Source organism: Muntiacus reevesi, chromosome 7 (genome assembly GCF_963930625.1).
Source record: "Muntiacus reevesi chromosome 7, mMunRee1.1, whole genome shotgun sequence".
Taxonomy (NCBI): domain Eukaryota; kingdom Metazoa; phylum Chordata; class Mammalia; order Artiodactyla; family Cervidae; genus Muntiacus; species Muntiacus reevesi.
In genome coordinates, this window is record NC_089255.1 from 83,487,136 (window position 1) to 83,509,229 (window position 22,094).

At 45.7% G+C, this 22,094-nt stretch overlaps 2 protein-coding genes and 1 pseudogene across 2 annotated transcripts in view; 2 read left to right on the forward strand and 1 right to left on the reverse strand.

The window, feature by feature from the left end:
- The window catches only part of LOC136171785 (heme transporter FLVCR2-like), a 35,853-nt pseudogene extending 32,896 nt beyond the window's left edge, over positions 1 to 2,957 (forward strand).
- Positions 2,958 to 7,706: 4,749 nt separating this feature from the next.
- Positions 7,707 to 20,549, reverse strand: LOC136171521 (ergosterol biosynthetic protein 28 homolog). Its single transcript, XM_065940177.1, has 5 exons — positions 20,462 to 20,549; positions 17,977 to 18,140; positions 15,530 to 15,620; positions 12,512 to 12,630; positions 7,707 to 12,385 (listed from the first exon to the last, which is right to left on the reverse strand). Exons 2-5 carry the CDS (start codon positions 18,107 to 18,109, stop codon positions 12,306 to 12,308), a joined length of 423 nt encoding a protein of 140 aa, XP_065796249.1. The 5' UTR covers positions 18,110 to 18,140; positions 20,462 to 20,549; the 3' UTR covers positions 7,707 to 12,305.
- TTLL5 (tubulin tyrosine ligase like 5) overlaps positions 20,483 to 22,094 on the forward strand; it is a 404,612-nt gene continuing 403,000 nt past the window's right edge. The window contains exon 1 of the mRNA XM_065940163.1: positions 20,483 to 20,550. The gene's annotated coding sequence lies outside the window, so the exon portion shown is untranslated. The remainder of the gene's footprint in view (positions 20,551 to 22,094) is intronic.

A 22,094-nucleotide genomic window follows, 5' to 3' on the forward strand; every position in this document is an offset into this window, starting at 1 on the left:
AAATCTCAGCCAGCAATCCAAGTGTTACTGGGAGTCCGAGTGTCTCAGATGAACACAATTATTTAATGCACCTGTTGGTGACATTTACTCCTCTTTACTCCTGGTGATCCACTGTTAGAGTGCTGGGTCTACTTAAGTTAGTTAAGTTGCTCGGTCATGTCCAACTCTTTGTGACCCTGTGGACTGTAGCCCACCAGGCTCCTCCGTCCACGGGATTCTCCAGGCAAGAGTACTGGAGTGGGTTGCCATTAACTGGAGTTAAAAAGCAAAAACAAGAAAACCTGCATCCTCTTTTCCCTCCCCAAATCAGAAGTGTTTATTGCAGAAATTTGGCTAAGGTTCCAGTCCCATGCCCCTGGCTGAGGTTGACTCGGGCTGGTCATGCCCATTTTTAACTTTCATGTGTTACAGATTGTCCTGTAGAAGTACGGTCAATACCACCAGTGGACATTGCTTAAGCAATGTGTGAGGACAATGCTAAGTATATATAATTTAGAAAATCCTTGACAATTTCCCCAGGCAAAAATGGTGTCTGAAAGAGATATATTAAGGCTATGTGCTGGCTCATGGATGCTAATCTTTAGTTCCTTGTTTGTCCTCTGATCTTATTCTCTGGAGTTGGCAGGGAGCAGGTGGGGGGAGGTGCCTGGGACAAGACGTTCAGTGGGGACACAGGGCAAGACTGAGACAGGAGCGGTCTTCTCAGGAGTCAGTGAGAACCCCTGTGGAGATGGGCTTGTCTCTGAGCCACTGACGAGGAAACATGTGATTTGGCAACTTTGGTGACTATATCCTGAACCTGGGGAAAAAGTATTTGTGATAACAGGATAGAGTTCTCTTGAAAATATTTCAATTTGGAATGTGATGCATTGTGTCAAGTGATAAGATTTTACTATGTTTAGTTTATAGTTTGTGTTTTCCTGGGCAGATACAGGCAAAGAGACCAAAGTAAAGGTTGCTTGTAGTCCTACCACCAGAGATAACCTAGTAACATTTCAGTCATCCCAGTGTGTTTTCTATGGATATGCTTGTGCCATTGAGTTATTTTCTTTTTGGCCATACCACCCAGCCTGCAGCACTTCCCTAACCAGAGATAGAACCATGCCCCCTGCAGTGGAAGCACGGAATCTCAACCACTGAACTGCCCGGGCAGCCGTCTCTTTGGGCTTTCTACCCTGCTTGTTTCCTTAGGAGAGTCTGACGTTTCTACACCACTGCCCCCCCAGCCCCACATCTCCATGTACACATTTTCATTTCCTCCTGTTGCTACCTAGGTCGGCCCACACTTCCCTGTCTTACAGGCAGATCCTTGTCCCCGGGGACCAGGTTTGTTACCCGGTAGGCAGTGAGCGCTCAGTCTGTCCGTGGGGACTGTGGGAAGCAGCACGGGTCGGACCAGGAGGCCAGCGGGTGCAGGCGCTCACGGTGCTGTGCTGGATACTCCCCTTGTGTCCGCACCTCTCTCGCTCCTGGGGGGCCTGGTGGGACGGGGGTCAGAGTCACGCGGAGCTGGTCCCAGGGAAGTCAGGGATGTCAGAGGGCGTTGTGAAGGAGCCGTCATTTCCCCCACCGAGGTGGCGGGCGTGAGTGGCACCTGCAGATCGTCCCAGGACTTCAGTCTCAGCGCCAGGGGAAGACAAGGTAGCGGATGTATCGGGCCAGAGCTGTGCTTTCTGATCAGTGAGGTGGGTCACTGACAAAAAGGGCCAGAACTTCTGGCTGGGGGCTCATGACTCACCTTGAGGAAGACAATCTGCATCTTCTTCCAGCTGGTAGTTCTCCACCGTGAGAGACGTAAGTCTTGTTTGACGTGATTTCAAGGAGATGGCGCTGGAGGAGGCGGGTGTGTGTGCATGAGTGTGTCAGAGACGGGAGGTGGACTGAACAGTTGAAATCGGCTGCTGGCTCCTGAACGAGGGCGTCTCAGGGCTCGGGCTGATTCTCAGCCAAAAAGTTAGCAAGATAGACAATTGGAAGCTGGATCTACCACTGTAGTCTGGATGGGCTGCCCTTAGAATGTTCTGGGAAAGAAAGTTTTTCCTCCAGCTGACGTGGCCTGCGTGTGCTCCGCCAGCCTCAATGGTCAGAGCTGTGTGGGGCTCGGCCTGTGTTCGAGGCCTTGTTGGGAACGAGATGAGCCCCTGAGGGAAGAAGCAAAGTGCTCCTAAAAAGCAGACAAACGCCCAAGGTGGCAGTCAGTACTTACGGGTCTCAGAGCATAATCTCCAGGGCATATTTAAATCCCACCCAGCTAACAGGTGTGACCCTGAAGGACTACTAATTCTGTGCCATCGTCCCCAAGAAATCTGACGACACACTGACCCAGAGTCTCTTTTTCTATGGGGAAAAGATATTCACATATAAAGGCTCTTTTTCTATGGGGAAACAACATTAATATATACATACTTTGAGCCATACTGCACACTGTCTTTATAACAGTTCTTTGCTGCATCTGTTCCACACACGTGGTAACCATATTCCTCACCTGGGGGCTGCTCCTGACCGGGGGTAGTCAGCACTGCTGAGCGGGGTGCAGACCTGGCCCTTCCACAGGCATGCGGGGGTCCATCCAGGTGGGGTGAGGCTGTCAGAAGGGGAGGAGGGTGACGGGTGGCACTCACAGAGATGGTCCCTGGAGGCTGTGGTGTCCCAGAAGGCTGGCCTTTTCGCTCCTCCTTCACTCTGTCGTGATGGTGTGTGTCGGAGGAGCACTGTGTGTGAGCAGAGCCTCTGTCCTCGTCCTTGTTCACTGTCAGGGATGCTGAGTGCCTGGGGCTCTGGTTTTCCCCCGGATTCCAGACGCATGGGCAGGCAGATACTCAGCAGGGTGGCATCCCTGCCTCCTCACCCCAAGGGCCGTCCCCTTGTCTGTCTTGTAGAAACCCCAGGAGGGGGAGGAGGAGGAGGACAGCAACAGCAGCAAAGCCCCCACCACTGTCCGGGAGGAGCGTTTCTGAGAGAGGGTGGAGGAGCGACTCAGGGGACTCGGACCGCCCCCACCTCTTCAGCCAGCCCAGCTCTGCCTGCCAGCCCCGCGGCCTTCACCCGAGCAGCTTCCGGGGGAACTGGGAGGAACATCTCTGTCTTAAAGGACAGAGCCTCTGCCTCCCGGAACCCACCCCAGAGCTTGCCCCGTCTCCGTGGGGGAGATGCCCTTTCCAGCACACAGGTGGGGGCCCTGCCTTCCCCCTGCAGGTTCTGGGAGCTGGGGAGGCAGAGAGAAGCCTGAAGTCGGTCCTGGCTGCTGCCTCACCTTCCTGCTCCAGCCCATCTCTAGGGAGATGTTCTCCAGAGGAAGGGTGAGCCCAGGCCACTGTCTGTCTCCTTCACTGCAAACTCACCTGGATCATTCCCCCCGAGAACTGCAAAGGTCTCCTGAGAGATGAAAGGAAGGAAGGAGAGGTGGCCCTTGAATGGCCCTTGAATGGGCCTTGGGTCTGCTGGGTTAGGTGAGCGCGTCCACCTCTGGTGGGGACAGTGTTTGCAGCCCCAGACCCTCTCCTCATCCCTCTTCCAGCAACAGTCCTTTCTCAGACTTCCTGAATATAAAGGGACTCCTTTCAACCAGCCCAAGCTCACCTCCCCTGCCTTGCCTGCATCTGGCTCTACTCATGGGCTTGGGAAGAGTCGCCTCAAAATAAGACGCTTCTGCCAGTTCTCCTGAGCCGTGAGCTCTGTGATCAAGACCCCCATGCTGTGTGCGTGCCCACTGCCTTGGCCTCAGCACACTGGAGCTGCCTGCGTGGCAGCGGCGCTTGGGCCGGGACCGGGGTGAGCCTGGGTGTCTGCGTCTGTGTGCGCAGGTACTCTGCCTGAGAGCAGTCAGACTTCTGGCAGGAGGGCCGAGTCAGGGGTGGGAGGGAAGTGGGGAGTGATGGCTTTTACTTTTTGGTGAGGCCGAAGTGTTTACTCTTCAGTCCCTCAAAATACATAAACAAAATGTTTACTGAAACTATTGCTTATTTTTAAAATATAATTAGTTATGATCTACTTGTAAATATCAGATTCAAGGCAGTAATAGATTCTTCATGTGGTCTGCCATGTCATTTGTTGGGGCCGAGACAGCTTTGGGGGTGGGAATGGGAAGGAGGGGTGGGGATTCCCTACCATGAGAGGTGGTCCTCTGCTGCATAGACGTTGCCATCTAGTGCGTTATTATTTTCTTAATTTTTTTTAATTGAAGGATAATTGCTTTACAGAATTTTGTTTTCTGTCAAACCTCAACATGAATCAGTCATAGGTAGACATACATCACCTCCCTTCCCCTCTCCCTCCCCTCTAGGTTGATACAGGGCCCCTGTTTGAGCTTCCTGAGCCATAGAGGAAAAAAGCTATATACGATAGATAATAGACAGATAGCTATCCATTTTACATATGGTAATGTAATTTTCCATGTTACTCTGTCCATACATCTCAACTGTTCCTCCCCTCTTCCCATGTCCATAAGTCTATTCTGTATGTTTGCACCTCCATTGCTGCCTTGTAAATAAATTCTTCACTACCATATTTCTAGGTTCCGTATATGTGCACTAGAATATGGTATTTCTTTTTCACTCAGTTCACTCTGTATAATAGGTTCTATGTTCATCCTCCTCATCAGAACTGACTCAAATGTGTTCCTTTTTATGGCTGAGTAATATTCCACTCTGTATATGTACCATGACTTCTTTATCCATTCATCTGTCAATGCACATTTAGGCTGTTTCCATGTTCTACCTTTAATAAATAGTGCTCCAATGAACAATGGGATACATGTGTCTTTTTCAACCCTGGCTGCATCAGGGTATATGCCTAGGAGTGGGATTGCTGGGTCATATGGTGGTTTTATTCCTAGTTTCCTAAAGAATCTCCTTACCATCTTCCATAGTGGCTGTATCAATTTACATTCTCAACAACAGTGCAAGAGCGTTCCCTTTTCTCCACACCCTGTCCAGCATTTATTGTTTGTAGGCATTTAATGATGGCCATTCTGACCAGTGTGAGGTAATATCTCATTGTGGTTTTGATTTGCATTTCTCTAATAATCAGTGAGGTTGCGCATATTTTCATGTGTTTGTAGACATCTGTATGTCTTCTTTGGAGAAATGTCTGTTTAGGTCTTTTCCCCTGCAGGGAGCCTGCCTGCTTAAGGCCCAAAAAGGCCCTGGGAAAGGCCTTGAAAGAGGCCATTCCCTGTCCCGCCACCCCATGATAAAATAGTAAAATATTTGCTGGGCCTCTTTTGTTCTTCCTTGAGAAAAACGTAGCAGTGACCTTCACTTAGTAGTTTATCTTGGAATGCCAAAAACAAGATGTAAGCTTCTGCAATCACTTGAAACAAAGAATTGTATTGATGTGACAAACACCAGATGGCATTTTTTATGAATTATATTTTCTGCTTGTACTAGTATAAAGGTAGCTGTTTTACTCAATAAAATTGCTGACTTGCCTAAAGAGCATTCAGCCCTCTCGACCCCATCCTTTACTATCATCTTTTTTCTCAGGCTTCCAAGTGGTTGCGGTCGGGACGTGTTCTCTTTGCCGGCTGGTCCTGGCAGGTGGCGCCCGAACAGGGACTCGACTGGGCTACACGGTCGCAGCCGCCCGAAACGTGAGTACAGAGGGGATCCCGAGAAAAATAAGAGAAACGTGAGTACAGATTTTTTAAGGGTTTTAGTCGAGAGTATAAACTATGGGTCAAGGTAGTAGTAGAGAGCTTTTTGTAACTATGCTTAAGACTATGTTAAAGGTGAGAGGAGTTACTGTTGCTAAACATAAATTAGAAAAGTTTTTGTTGTTTGTAGAAGAAGTTTGTCCTTGATTCCCTAAGGATGGGATTGTAAATATAAAAACTTGGAAAAAGGGGGGAGAGCAAATTCAGCAATATTATTCTTTACATGGGGCTGAGAAGGTACCGTTAGATGCCTATTCATTATGGACTCTTATCAGAGACTGTTTGGACCCTGAACATGAAAGCAAAAAATTGGAGACTGCGTTAAAAAATATAATTGGCAAACCTCCCACCTTGCCTACTGCTCCTCCTTCGGAGCATGTTTCTGATATGGCAGAAAACCTCCCTGTACAGAGTTCCTCTGACTCTGATTCTGAATTAGACCCTGCTGAGCAAGCAGAAGATCCTCAGGAGTTATTTGCTGCTGTAAAAACCGCTGTTAAAACACAAGCAGAATTATCCCCTTTTTCAGAGGTTAAAAAATTGCTTACAACTGTGACTAAACGTCTTGATGCTCTTAACCTAAAGCTTTTTTCCCAGCCCTTATGTCCCTCTAATCAGTTACCATCGCAGCCTCCGTCCATTATTGCCGGATTAGACCCACCGAGAGCTGATATGCAAAAGGGGTCTGAGGCTTCCGCACAGGCATTATGTGTAAAAAACACCTCCAAACTGTCTCCCCTCCAACTTGCAATTCGCCAGGCGAGGTAACAGGGAGAAACCTTGGCAGGATTTCCTATCCTTTTCCCCGTCCTTGAAGATGCTCAACAACGAAGGTATTATGAACCCCTGCCATTTAAACAAATTAAAGAATTAAAACAAGCCTGTGCCCAGTATGGACCAACTGCCCCTTTTACTATGGCCATCACTGAGAATTTAAATAGTCAATATTTACCTCCTAATGATTAGAAGCAGGTCTCTAGGGCCTGCCTCTCTGGGGGAGATTATTTGTTATGAAAATCAAAATTTGGAAAACAATATGGAACTTTTGCGGACAAACATAGAAGAAATGGAGTGCAAGTAAGCTTTAAAATGCTTATCTGCCTTTTCCAGCTTGCAGGCTGATTTGCAGCACTATGGCCTTCAAATAGCTCCTGAGAAAGTTCAACATAGCCCACCTTCTTCTTATTTAGGCTTTAGACTAGAAAGAGAGACTTTTAAAGCTCAAAAATTAGAACTTCGTAAAGATAATTTGAAAACATTGAATGATTTTCAAAAATTATTAGGAGATATTAATTGGATTCGTCCTTATTTGAAAATCACTACTGGAGAATTAAAACCTCTGTTTGATATTCTTAAAGGACCTTCAGAGCCTACGTCGCCTCGGGTTTTGACTGATGAAGGACGCCAAGCTTTAAATATAGTAGAAAAAGCTTTGGCTGCTCAAACAAGTTCTCATTGTGATTATACAAAAGAATGGGGTTTGTATATACTTCCTTCTGAACACACCCCTACAGCTGTTCTTTTTCAAGATTCCCCTCTCTATTGGATACATTTGCCTGTTTTCTCTGCTCCGGTACTCACCCCTTATTTTGATCTAGTCAGTAATCTTATTGCTAAGGGCCTTCGAGATTCCAGAGAATTATTGGGGAGAGACCCTTACTTTATCTGTTTACCATTTACAAAGGAACAACAGGACTGGCTATTCCAGTTCAGCGATTCCTGGAATGCAGCCCTAGCTCATTTTGCCGGCAGATTAGAAAATCATCTTCCTGCTAATAAGCTGCTGCATTTTGCTAGTCAACACGACTTTCTGTTTCCCTCCCTAGTTGTTTCGCAGCCACTTAAAGACGCAGTCACCGTATTCACCGATGGATCCTCAAACGGGAAGGCTGCTTATGTTATTAATGATAATGCTACCTCCTGGTTTACAGGCTGTTCCTCTGCATAAGAAGTAGAATTATGCGCCATGTTTGCTGTTTTACAACACTTTGCCTCTGAACCTTTGAATGTTTTTTCTGATAGTCAGTAGGTTGTTAGAGCTCTTAACCAATTGGAAACTGTTCCCTTTATTCATACTGTCAATTCAGTGATTCAGCAGCTGTTTCGAGATATACAAGCTCTTTTACATCAAAGGATTTACAAATGCTTTTTTGGCCATATTCACGCTCCAAGTTTACCTGGAGCACTTGCCTCTGGAAATACATTAGCTGATTCAACCACTCATATTTTCCTTTCCCAGACCCAACTCGCAGAACGCTCTCATCAATTACATCATCAAAACAGCAATACCCTCAGATTACAATTTAAAATACCCCGTGAAACCGCCAGGCAAATAGTTAAATGCTGCCTTGTTTGTCCTCAGTTTTTTTCTGTTCCTCACTATGGGTGTGAACCCCCGCGGCCTCCTTCCCAACCATTTATGGCAGATGGATGTTATCATGTTCTTTCCTTTGGTAAACTGAAATATGTTCATGTTAATATAGATACTTTTTCTGGATATATTTTTGCCTCTTTACAAACAGGAGAAGCAGCTCGACATTGTATCGCACATTGCCTTGCAGCATTCTCCGTTATGGGAACTCCAAAGACCATCAAAACAGACAATGGACCTGGATATACTTCTGCTGCTTTTCTTAATTTTTGCTCCCGTCTCTCCATCTCTCTTAAAACAGGCATCCCCTACAATCCCCAAGGTCAAGGCATCGTTGAACGAGCTCATCAGACCTTAAAACATCAGCTTTTAAAGTTAAAGAAGGGGGAGTTATATCCCCTCACACCATATAATTACTTACATCATGCCCTTTTCATTCTTAATTTTTTAAATTTAGACTCTGAAGGCAAGACCGTGGCACAGCGATTCTGGTCCCCAGCCGCTACCAACAAACCTTTCGTGACTTGGAAAGATCCAATTACTAATCAATGGCATGGCCCTGACCCTGTTTTGATACGGGGGCGGGGACATGTCTGTGTTTTTCCACAGGATGCCGAAGCACCGCGCTGGCTCCCGGAGAGGCTGGTACGCCAGACGGAGACGGTCGCTGACTGCTCGAATGGAGAGTATGCAGATACAAGAGAGGAATGTTCTGCCAACAGATCAACAACTACATGAGTTCGTGGGATGAGCAAGACACATTGCTGCGGATACAATCAATCCACACATTTCTCTATCCTACCTGGTGCATGCATTAGCATGCGCTGTTATGAATCAAGCCTTTCCTAGTGCTGAAGGAAATGTTTTTCTTTCTTGAGCTCATTCCTATGCTGATTTTTATAATACCTCTGTTTGTTGGGTATGCACTGCCATGCCTTTGTCAGTTGTAAATGGTTTACCATGGTGGGTTTTGCCAATAAGTCAGGAAGAATTACCTGCACTGTAATAAAAGTAGAATGTTGTGTGTATATCCCAGATTTATCTTCCAATGTGTCTGATGCTGTAAATGATCTTCAACATCAAATACTTTCCATGCAGGATTCCTCCCTTTCTTTTTGGGAGCAAGTTAAATCCTGGTTTATGAGTGATTGCTGGAAAAACCTGCTTCCAGTGCTTGTTATGGTACTCTGTTTTCTTTGTTGTGGGCCATGTATTTTACAATGCATTATGAATCTGGTTACTGAAAGAATTATGAAATTTTCCTGTATTTTGAAAAAATAACCTCGCCTGCTTTTTCTCGAGGAATATGTAAGAAGGCTCGGCCTTTAATAAATAAAAATGAGGGAGATGCGGGGAGCCGGCCTGCTCAAGGCCCAAAAACGCCCTGGGAAAGGCCTTGAAAGAGGCCATTCCCTGTCCCGCCACCCCATGATAAAATAGTAAAATATTTGCTGGGCCTCTTTTGTTCTTCCTTGAGAAAAACATAGTAGTGACCTTCACTTAGTAGTTTATCTTGGAATGCCAAAAACAAGATGTAAGCTTCTGCAATCACTTGAAACAAAGAATTGTATTGATGTGACAAACACCAGATGGCATTTTTTATGAATTATGTTTTCTGCTTGTACTAGTATAAAGGTAGCTGTTTTACTCAATAAAATTGCTGACTTGCCTAAAGAGCATTCAGCCCTCTCGACCCCATCCTTTACTATCATCTTTTTTCTCAGGCTTCCGTGTGGTTGCGGTCGGGACTTGTTCTCTTTGTCGGCTGGAATGCCGGGGCATTCCCCCTCGTGGGTTCTTTTTAAGATGAGGCTGCAGAGGTTACACCTGGCTTATTTGGGGACAGCAACTCAGTGCCTAACACGTGACTGGGACTGCTTTCCATATAGCATCCACTCGAGGACAGCTCACCCGAGTGTGCCTGCTGCCAAGAGGGCCCACTGTGGTTTCTGGCTGTATCTCCAAGGGTGGTTGGAATGTCTGTTCTACAAGCACAGCAATCATGCAGCAGATTGTCTGGGCCGGAATCCAGTTTTGTTTTCTGCGGTTCTGGATTGTTCCCCTCCCTGTCACTCTTCCCTTCGTAATGCATTTACCTTACGTGCGTTACAAGAATGGGCTGCAGTCATCACTTCCCTGGACATTTCTTCTCTAGCGAGCTGACTGTGTCTGGGGCACTCTGACACCCTATCTGCCAAAAATCCTTAGGCAGACAAACATTAGGATTCCACTTTAAATCACCTGGGAAGGAAGCCAAACCTGGGCTGTTAGAGAAACCTAATAGCCAGAGTATCAGCCAGATGCCTGTATTATTTCTTTAGATCCTTTGGGATCTTGCCTTTATTTATCAGGAATCACATTTCCTTGAGGCACACCTAGAAGATCCATATCGTGTTGTGCTTTCATTCATTCCTTTCTAAGGTGGGCTCCCTGCAGACCTCCACCGGAACATTAACTCTCTGTAAGATCACTGCTTTTCTTACTGCCTCCGACAATGGCTGATAAGGGAAAGATAGCTCATACCACGGAGCTATTTTTCTAGGTGGGGACATGAGGCCTGGAATTGCTGCAACCACTTTCGGTACCATAAAGGAAGCCAGCTTGTGGATGAAGCCAGCACAGGAGGGCGGAGTCAAAAGAACACCAGAGAAATGGAACTGAATCCTGATCAAACCATTCCTGAAGCCTACAATCCTCTTTTCAGTCTTGTCAGTCAATGTCATCTTTATTGCTTCAGCTTGTTTAAGGAAGATTTTGTTCCTTTCACCTAAAGAGCCTTAACTGATTGAGGATGCCCTTCACAAGCCCCTGCTCCCTTCCCATCTCCTGCCTTTCACTTCCGAACGTCCCCATCTGCAGTTAGTGACCTTGGTCTTCCAACAAGACCAAGTGCTGCTCCATCTGCCCTAAATACTGCCTCACATATTCAGACATACGAGCTCTGTGATTCAACTCGGATCCTACCTCCTCGGAGAGGCTTTTCCCAGTGATCTATGTTGTGCTCTCCCTCCCCTTCCGAATCACAGTACCTGGTTATCTAGAGTTCTCATCACTGCCTGGAGTGTTCTTCCAGGTGTGGGCTTGTTGACAGTCTGTTTCTTGACTACACGGACATTGCCTGGCTCATTCATTTTTCCTTCCCAAGTGTCTGGCATGGAGTAAGTGTTCAATAAACACTCGCTGAAGTAGCGAATGGGTTCTCGCCTCTGCACAATGTACATGAGGGTCCGGCCAGTGTGGAGGTGCTCAGGGCTGTGTCTGGATGGCAGCCGTCTGCTCCAGGGCCTTGTCCTTGGGCCCCAGGCTCTCTTCATGCTCATGCAGCTGTGTCTTCCGTGTTGTCTGGTTCTGCTTTCTCAAGAACCTGTTTCTTCTTTGCGAAGAAAACAAGAGAGGGTTCTGGCTGTCCAGTTGTGTGCTCAGAATTTGGAAGGTGGGGGATAGAGATGAGGAAGATTTGACTTCATGAGAAATGAACAAGAGATATAGGCAGCCAGGTTTGCCTGGGTCTTGTGCTGTCCTACTCATTATGGTGTATTTGACCCGCAGAAAGCTGGGATCTTCCTCTGCTAGGCCTCAGAGGAGGGCAGGAGCACTCTGGGCTTTGGGGAGGCCAAAGTACCAGGAGTGATCAGAGCAGAAGATTTCTATATTTATCACAAATATTATTACACAAATACAGCTGACTGGAAGGTCTAAAAATAGCCCAGACCCTTCCACCCATGATCCACCTGTAGGCGAAAGGAAGGGGTCATGCTCACTGGCCGGGGAGCCCTTCTTAGAAGAACTGCTTGTCCCACAGACGGTTCAGGATCATGGGTCTGGCAGCAGAGAGAAACCCAACCTGGATGGACAATCCCTCATAGCAGCCCTTGGTGGCAATGCTCTGGGCAAAGTAGCAGCTTGAAGTTTAATAGTTTGCGTCTTCCAACCATACAAGTCAAGTCGACAGTTAAAAATAAAAGGAAAAAGGGAGAAGGCTGGAAAAGCAGTGCTGGAAGAGGCTGTGGGTGGGGGAAGGGCACACAGTGGACTTCAGATATACTGGCAGTTCCTTAATTTGAATGGACCTACATCATTCTAAAATGATTCTTCACATACATTTAAAAGGCACTGACTTTTTATATGCATGTTATAGCTTAAAAATGTTAAAGAAAAAAAAAAACCCTAAATGTGAAAGGCTAGAAGTGAATGATGGAGCCGAAGTGAAACTGAAGAGCATAGAGAAGGAAGAGGTGAGCAAAGGTGGGAGATGATGTCTTGGACATGGTGATGTTGGCCTCAGTTTCTCTTCTTCTGTCTGGATCCTGGTTCTGCTTCTAGGTGCCGGAGCCCCACTAGCATGCCCAGGATCGAGATACCTTAAATACAGACAGACAGGATTAGTGGCTGACATAAGCACCATGCTTCCTTATATTGCTTGTATAAGGCTTGTCCTTAGGGTTGGGACGCCTCCTGTGGGAGTTCCAGGGTCACTCAATGCTTACTTGCCATCGTGAGGATTGCCAGCATGAAAATCGTGGGAGCCACGGTCCCAAAAACAAACAACTCAAAGAGGAAGTGCCCCATGCCAATGAAGAAGGTCCAGAGCGTGATGTAGTAGAGCCTAGAGGGGAGCAGATGAAAATGGGACTTAAGGTAAAGCTTGTTCAGTGCAGAGGAAGTGGTCAGACTTGTAACACACAAATCAAAACCCAGGAAATGACTATGGTTAAAGAAAAAGGAGACTTGGTCCTGCTTGATCACATCAATTTTATTCATGTCTAGGGCAAAACTGAAGCTTTCAACTGCTAAATCGACAGGAGAATGACCCAGCCATCCAGAGTGGCTTTGCAAGTCTAAGCAAGGTGGTGAAACCAGTAATAGCAAACCAGAGTCTGGAATACGGCAATCCTAGGTAGTGTAGACAATTTTGGATCAATCACATTTACATATTCTACTTGCTCAAATTGTCTTCACTCTAGTCCAAGCCACTTTGCACCTGTGGCCAGGGGCTGGTGATTGCTTATCTGATCGATGCTTCCAAATGAAGGGCATGAATGAAGAATGGGTAGCAAGGGACTTTCTGGGGCTTTTAGATGCTTTTGCAATATGAGCTGTATCTTAAGATACTTTGCATCTTAACCTAGCAAAATGGTCAGAGGGAGGACACTGTGACAAACTCACAGGAAGAGAATATGTTCCTCAGTTTTGACAAGAAGGTGGAGAAGACAGAAGTTATAGGAAGATGAACCACTTTGATAGCTGGTATCTTTCTTCATTATGAAACTTAAAAATTATGAAATACCTCAAGAATACAAAAAATCATACATAATAGAATTTACCCCTATGCAACCAATACCCCACTCCATCAAATCTCATTATCTTGACATTTTTGCTTCAGATACTTTTTTCCTAAGAAATAAAATATTACAGATTTCAGTTAAAACTTCCTGTGGATCCTTTTCCACCCTGATCCCATTCTCCTGCCTCCTTTCTCCCCAGGAGGAACTAACATCTTAAGATTGATTTTTATCATTCCTATGCATATTTTTACACACTTAGCAAACATTTATGTATGGGGTTGATGTCTTTTTTTTTTTAAGTGAAAGTAGATTTCTTTAGAGAAGTACACATTAAATGGGCAGAATGCAGACTGTTTCAGAAAGTAAGAACAGCTGGGAATTGATTTGAAGTTTCTGGTTAGGCAGAGAATATAACCAGAGAGCACAACAGAAGCACATGGACTAAAATCCCAGACTTTAAAAAAAGGTTGGAAATAGAAATCAGCATTTCCGCCTGTCCTGTGTTGGCTGAAGAGGTAATGAATGGGTAAGAGAGGTAAAGATAAGTCTCAGCTGTCTCGGCTCATCCCCAAAGCACAACAAACAAAAGATACATCCCTTCTACTTGTCAGTAATTCTCCATCATGGTAAAGGTCGTTAAAATGATTATGCAGTCCTTACTCCCTCCTAGTCACCCTGAGAGAAAACACAGATACACGAGTCTCATTTTCTACATGAAGGGACTGAGAGGCAGAGAAGGTCTATGATAAACTTGCTGCTTCAAAGCTATTACCAGGAGAAATGAGACCAGAGCCTATTTTCCAGTTTTCATTCTTGGGCCTCAGAGTGTTTCCACTAAACCATGCTACTTCCAAAAATACATGTCAATCTAGAACAAGTAAACCATAATTTCAGGTTCAAAAAAACGAAACAATAAAGATGAATAGATCACAGTGCTAACAGCCCTCAAATCCCAGTTGTATTGGTCTTCCTCAGTTCAAATGAATCGAGTCTCTAATACGCAAATCTACAAGATCAGCAAAAAAAAACCACTGCTTCCAAGGGCTACTAGGAGGAGACTTAATCAATGTCATGTGGAAGCATCTGGTATAATAAGAGGGGCTCAATAAATATCACCATCTCCTCTCTTGTCCAGATGCTGAGAGTCTGGCTAACACAAAAGTATTATACTATGAAGCTCTTTTGATGGCCTCACTTGGGGACCTGAGCAGTTTCCACCTTGATTGTGGTGATGATTGGTGTTGGGAAGAAAGCTTGAGCCCCTTCCAGTGACCAGTTCGGATTACAACACTATCTAGTCTGTATGAGGACTTCCCAGGTGGCAAAGAGGTAAAGAACCTGCCTGCCAATGCTAGAACTCAAGAGATGCAGGTTTGATCCATCCCCGAGTCAGGAAGATCCCCTGGAATAGGAAATGGCAACCTGTTCCAGTATTCTTGCCTGGAAAATACCATGGACAGAGGAGCCTGGTGGCTACAGTCCATTGGGTCTCAAAGAGTTGGACTTGAGTGTGCACCCACATATGCACGCAGTCTGTGTGAGTCCTCTGAAGAGGCAGAATACAGAGGAGTGCTCGGTTCTCTGTGACCCTCACTTCATGACTCTGTGTAAACACACAGCCATTTACTGGTAGACTCATGATGTCATTGATGATAATTTCTGTTCATCCCTGCCTATCAAGGAGGAATGTGAGAATAAGGTATGTCATGGCCTCTCTAAAAAGACCAAGCACACTACCTCTTTAGTAAAAGAAAGGCTGACTCGTTAGGAAAGACGTAGAGGGATATGATGCAGGCCACCGGATCACAACATAACCAGTTTGCTGTGTCCGTTTCAAAGATTTTTAAGCTTTAAAGAACTTCAGGCCTGTGATGTTTTCTATCCCTGGAAGGAATGGTACCTAGTAATCTTTTATCTTCACATCCTAGGTTACTGTATCAAATCATAGGCCATATGATGGAATCATAGTCCATCATAATAGTGCTTCTTGACTCTGGGCATTTATTAGAATCAACTGAAGAAATTTTATCAAATTACTAAGACCTGGATATCAGAACAGTTAAATCATACCCTCTGGAGGTGGACCCAGGAGCCCCCTAGTATTTTCTAAAGCCTTGCCTTTTGATTTTAATGATAAACAAGTCTCCGAGAAAGGACCACAATGGCTCTGCTTAGCACCCATTGCCAACACAGGGAGACGCTGTTCCCTCCCTTACATACGTTTTGTTGTGAATGTCGATGGCGCAGAGGCCGCGAACCACTGATGAGAGCAGCGTCCAGACTCCAAAGGTCCGAGCTTGGAGGCCATTCACTGTGCAGCAGAAACAAGCAGGAGTGTTGAGAATGGTGGGTCAGGGTTCCCTCCAAACTCCTCCAACTTCACTGGATCCTGCGATCCCCTTGGCTGGGCAAAGTACAGGCTCTGAGGCTGCACGTGGGAACTAGAAGGAGTGGAAAGACTTCCAGAAGGAGAGTTGGTTCAGCCTCTCTTCAAATGCCTACAGATGGGCGGGCGAATTCCAAGAGTAAAAACCCAATAAACAGCCCACTTCGGCAGTAACTCTTGAGCTAGTGGTTTATGGGTCTGCCTGGAATCTGCTCTGGTGTTGGTGAAGCCCAGTGAGTCTGAATCAGGATAAGTCTGGGAGAACACAGTAGAGAGAGGTCTGTCAATACAAGATGCCAGGAGGTCAGCAGACTTTCAGTGAGGCTGATGCAAGAAAACACAGAAATACTGAGCTCTGTCTAGAGAGCCACATCTGGTCTTTAAGAGACCCAGGTCTCTGGATCTCCTGACTTCAGATTTATATTATGTGAATGAAGGCCTAACTAGGCTGGATTCCTGTGTGTGGGGGAAGGGAATAAGCACCGGTGTTAGCTGGGGCCACTCTGCTCTTGCTAGCTTCATTCTGGCACTACTGTGTTTAATTTCTTGTTCAGAGTGTTCAAATCATATTCCATCATAACAGTGCTTCTTGACCCTGGGCATTTACTAGATTCAAGTGACAAAATTTTATAAAATTACCAAGACCTGGATACCAGATCAGTTAAATCATATACTCTAGAGGTGGGCCTAGGACAGCCCTGGTATTTTCGAAAACCTTGCCTTGTTGATTTTAATGTACTGGTATTGATCTACGGTGAAAAGCAAGGATACTTCCTTTGCTGGTCTCCTGAGCAAGAGAAATTTTAAGGGACAAGACTCACAACCAAAATGTCTTTCAGGATTTTTCTTTAAGGATTTTTTCAGCCTTTGGAAAACCAGACGGCAACACCAAATTCACAATCCCACAGATCTTTAGAAGGTAGTCATTTTGAAAAAAAAATCCCATGTCCTGAACTAATATATAGTGGTTAATCCTGGAGAGCTATATTCTTTTTTTTTTTTACATTCTTTACAAAGCATTTTGAAAGCGCTTCTGATGAAACAACAGGAAATTTCTCTATTCTAATTCTATGTATCTCTTTATGAGTGCGAACTAAAAATGGAATATCTCAGTAATCCTAACCAGAGTAGGCATCACGTAAAATTCTTCCACTGGATGCTCCGGGGTCCTACTATCACCAGCAAAGTACCAGGAGGTCATGAGGGACCTATTTCCAGGCTATGTGTCCATGCAGCCCTCCGCAGGCTCACACACACAGTTCTGCTCACCTAGATGCCCTTCGGCAAATCACATAACCTCTGGGCCTTTCTGTCTCAATTTTAAATTCAAAAGGTTAGGCCAGATGACCTCTAAAAGCCTGTGAATCTAGACAGAGTTCCTGGACCACCGGAGGACAGCACTGGAGGGTGAAAAGTGGAATTGTTCACCAACTTTTCCAGGTTCTCTAAACCTATTGTGCTTGAGCTTTGTTCAAAGTGAGCCTTAGCCTGCTTACTTTCATTTTATACCCAGATGTTGCAGAAATGTGAGCTAGGTCAGAGCCTGAATCTGGGTTACCTATAAATGTGACATATAATTGTCACTACTATGAAATGGTGCTGCAGCTCAAGCCACACCACATATCAGAGCAAGGAAGCACACGCTAAAATGTGCAACCACTCTCTACAGAGAGACTTAGGACACTGGGGAAAGCCATCAGAGGCCTGTGGAAGTTCTCTTTTCGAAACCAACCTGGAGGGATTTTGGATATCTTTTCAGGGTCTATGTCATGGTTTGAGAAGACCTTGGCTTAGTAATTCTCCATATGCAATGTAGGGTATAAACCATACGTGCCATGACCTGATTTCTGAAAGAAACTAACAGGAAAACCTTCTTCATGGTTTCCTCATCAGGCATCAGAGTCATAAAGGAACTCTGTTTCCGCACTTGTCCTTGTAATGGTATTTGTACAGACCAGCTGCCAAAGGCAGTGTAAAATGAAGGGAAAGATATTCAGAGAAGCTTGCAGGCAAAAAGACCAACTGTTATCCACCACGTCTGTTACTCTAGTGGCTTAGGATCGCTAGCTTAGGCAGCATCAGAATCACCCTGGCAGTTTCTAAAAAGAACTTCCTGTGACCCATCCAGGGGGTGAAAGATTCACTAATTAGGTCTGGAGTGGGAAATAGCCATCCGTGCTTTGTTTGGTTTTAGTTTTTCACAGCTATTGTGATGTACAGCCAGGTCTGGGACCACCACTTAGGCCACTCCCACAAAGGATGCAGATTTTTGCTTTCTTACCCAGGTCTGGCTTGCTGGTATAGATCTTTTCATAGAGAAAGGTGTGGTCTCGGAAGCCCAGCAGTGAGTGACCCACTGCTAGAAGGGACGCCATCACCAGCCAGCTTCGTAACACGTTCAGGAATCGGCTCATGGCTCTCCTCCAACCTGAGAGGGCTTTTTGCCTTGGAAACAAAAGCAAAGGGCAGGAGACAACAGATGGTTAATGTGCTTCAACCGTAAGCTCTGCAGTTAACCTGTGTCCCTCTCATGAGGGCTGTACTAATCTTATTTCATCAGTCATTTCATGAATTCTTCTCCCAAGTACCTGAGGCTCATCTACCCCCATGCACCTTTCATAGGGTTGGCACTTTGCCTTTGAATATCTACCTTAAATCAAAGTGTGCTGACAAGAGTTTAAAAAAAAAAAAAAAAGGCTAAATAATGCAGTGGGTGGAAATGACAAACCTTGCAGAAAAAATGAAAAGAAAGGGAACAGAAGAGAGGGAGGTGTCCAAACATCATTATAAAGAAATAAAATGGACTTTAATGTAAGATTTATAGAAATTGGTCTCAATATTTCATCATACTAATAGTGGTGAGTCAGCACTATAGTGTGCAGATAGTAGCACCATTCTTATTTTCGTCTAAGGAATTTCCCCAAAACATTAGCCTAAATCAGAACTCTCTTCTCTTGGCTGAAATCAGTCCCCTGAGGTCTTTACTTCTAACCTGGTGCTTCATGTCATTCTTTTGTAATGCAAGTACCTCAAAGGTAATTATAAATCTACTAACAGATACAGCCTTGCTACGATCAATCCTTCCAAGCACAGAGAAGTCTTACATGTCTGAGTGGCACCTATGGTTTGAGGGCAATGCTTTAAGTTTTCTTTACTTTGGCTCTCAGTGATTCCATGTTCCATAAATTAGGAAAGCAATATAAAAGTTAAAAATAAAAAAATTGTGGTGACTTGAGAAATAGTGAGAAAATTAGAGATGGAAACAGCTATTTTGATGTTGGGTTGTGGAAGAAATTACAGTTATTGATTATTTGTATACACCATGTGCTGTGCCAAACACCTACCATATATTATCTCACTGAATCCTTAAACAAGGTCGGGAGACACTATTAATACCTCCACTTACAGATGAGGGCTGCAATAGAGAGGTTAAGTGACATGCTTGAGGTTACACAGTCAATAGGTGAAAGAGCTGAGATACAAAGCATGGTCTATTAGCCTCTAAGACGGTCTCACTGAGCATATTTTGATGAAGTTTCCATTTTTGAGAGAGGCAAGCAAACCATAGCCACCTGTCTTCAAGTGGCATAGAAAATACCATCGGGCTATGCACTTTTTATTTAAAAAACAGAACTAAATGTTAGATCAACCCTTGCTGAGCACTGATTCAAATTATCTTGGTTTAATGAAAACCATGTAGATAAAAATCTAATCATGGAATTGCTTCTTCCCATCTTTGTTATGTGACCCATGGTTTATCTACTGTCGGGTTAATTTCTTTGGCCTGAAGTGGCACTAAATTATCACTCTTCCTTTGTCACTTTGACAGTAGGCCTTTTGTTAGGGCCGTAAATTACTCAGCTGAAACAAATCATAACGTCAGTAATGTCTCAAGACAGTGTGACACACCACAAAACAAAGAAAGTTCCAGAGGTAGAAGGGTCAGTGGGTGAACCTCTCAGTACAAATGGGTCACAAAAGTGGACTCTGTCAAAGTCCAGAGAGAATGAAGCTCTAATGGAATCACAAGCAGCTACAGCATGGGCCAAGATACACACACTGCCCTCCCCTCCCCATCCTCCTTGTTATCTCACCCTCCCTCAGTAGGAGACTTCAGCTCTCAGAGTCAGAAAAGCCGCACGGATGGCCTCCCTCTTTGACAGAACTTATGCCCGTTTCACAGATGCTCTCAGAAACTCCAGAAGCTAGCTGATGAAGGCAGAGCCTGAGCACTCTTCCAAACTCCTCTGCCAGCCCCTCAGCACGGCTTCCTTAACGCTTTGGGGGGCCTCTGAGAGAATCCAACACGTGTTCCCAAATTGTGCCCTGCCCCAGGCCAGGAAAGGTGTGGTGTTTAGAGTCGGGAGTGAGTGGTTCCTTTCCTGGTCTCACTATTCAGTAGCTGTGTGACCGTGGGCAAGTAATTCACACTTTACAGCGTAGGTTTCCTTACCTGCAAAATGAAGACTAAAATGACCTATTCCAAGGGTTATTATAAGCATTACTTTAGAAAGCAAAGGTACCTCTCATTGTGCCAGGCTCCGAGGGGCCACTCATTCGTTCACCGATTCGCTCGTTCTGTACCTACCAAGCCTTCTTCGTTCTCCCAGCTCCCTTTTCGCTTGGTCTCTGAAATCTCTTTTCTCCCTACAATGTTGCCTCCCGAATATCTTCCTTCTATCCCATCTGCATTGTTCCAGGCTGTGCGGATCCTCTCCATCAGAAGCCACACAGACACCTACCTCCCCCCACCACATACACCCTACCTGGCGAGAGTACTCTCAGCACAGAAGCAGCAGCAGCAGCGAAGAGACTGCCCCAGCACAGCTCCAGACCTGAGTCTACCTGAGCCCTTGTCCCCGCCCCCACTCTCAGCCCGGCTCCAGGATTGGTTTGTTGCCATCAGTCCTCGTTCTGATTGGCTGTTTAGGTTATGCTGGAGCAGGCAACCCCTTTACAGCTAATCTGTGGTTGGCGCTGCCCAAGCCCTCCCCCTGATGCTGAAACTGAAACTCCGATACTTTGGCACCTGATACAAACCACTGGCTAATTGGAAAAGACCCTGAAACTGGGAAAGATTGAAGGCAGGATGAGAAGTGGATGACAAAGGATGAGGTGGTTGTGTAAGGTAGTTAGAATAGGAAAAGGAGTCCAGAATGGTGGTGGCTAAAAGAGAAGGAAGGGAAAATAGAACAAAGAAAGGTCTGTGTGCCGGAGTGAAGACCTCAGGTAAGAAAAACAGCACTCCTGGCTAGGCCAGTTTACATAGCACAGGCCCCGGGAGAGGAGAAAAAACAAATAAAAAGAGGAGCCAAAATTGGGCCAGGGGCCTCTCTTCTCGCGCCTTTTGGTTTGGCATGCCCTCACGTCTCGAGGATGTATTTTCCTTTACTTTCTGAATAAAACTGAGCTGTAACACTTTTCCACTCGAGAGCTGTAACACTGGTCTATCCGAAGGCTGTGACACTGGTCCGTCCGAGGGCTGTAATGGTGGTCCATCCATCGCTTCAAATTTTTGTTGCAACAAGACAGAATCGAGGAAATTTCAAACTCCCCTGACATCTACCGTGCCATGACTTGGATCTAGCCTGGCTGAAACAACATCAGCTCTTCCCCTGCAAGGAGGAGGCCAAGCACAGCAGGAGCCCAACTCAGCCAATGCTCCCATGGTGGAAGCTCCGCCTGAAGAAAACCCAGTACAGGGTAAGTGACAGAAGCCCAGTGTACTGGGAACCAGGACTGCAAAAAACAAACTCAGCAGAAAGCTCCTGTGGCTCAGTCTCAGACTGCAGAAGACCTCCAGTTAAGGTAGGAGATCCTTGTTCCTATGGCTGGAAGGACATATACCTAACAAATCTTAATTTGTTTACAGTCTCTCGTTTCTTGTTTCCTCTAACCCCCCATGAACAGGTAGGTGATTGACAGTGGATGCAAATGAGGGACGCTGGCAGGGGCTCTTCCTCAGTGTGTCCCAAAGGCTCCACTATCTGCTGGGCCCCAGTAGGTGTTGCCCAAGTGGTTGGGGGTTCTTCTGTCCTTAATCTTCTTTGTGCCAAGGATCAGGCCAATGAAAACTGTGAGCACAGGTCAGGTATTTAGTGGATTTTCTGGCAGGTAATGAAGATTCCTTGGCACGTTTTCCCCACTGGTTTTTCCTCCTGTCCTTTGCTCCTCTCTCCTGGGACTTGAGCCTGGCCAAAACCCGTGGTGTCTGGCTTCAGGACCTAATGAAGCTCAGGCTCTGATGTCTCACTGCAAAAATTCAGTTAGAGACACAGCAATAGGTAACAGGTGGATTTATTCGGATTCAGAGAAAAGCACATGCCACAGGGTGTGGGCCATCGCAGAGGAGACTGAGGTGGCCATGGAACGTGGTGTGGTTAGTTTCCCGGAGCTGAG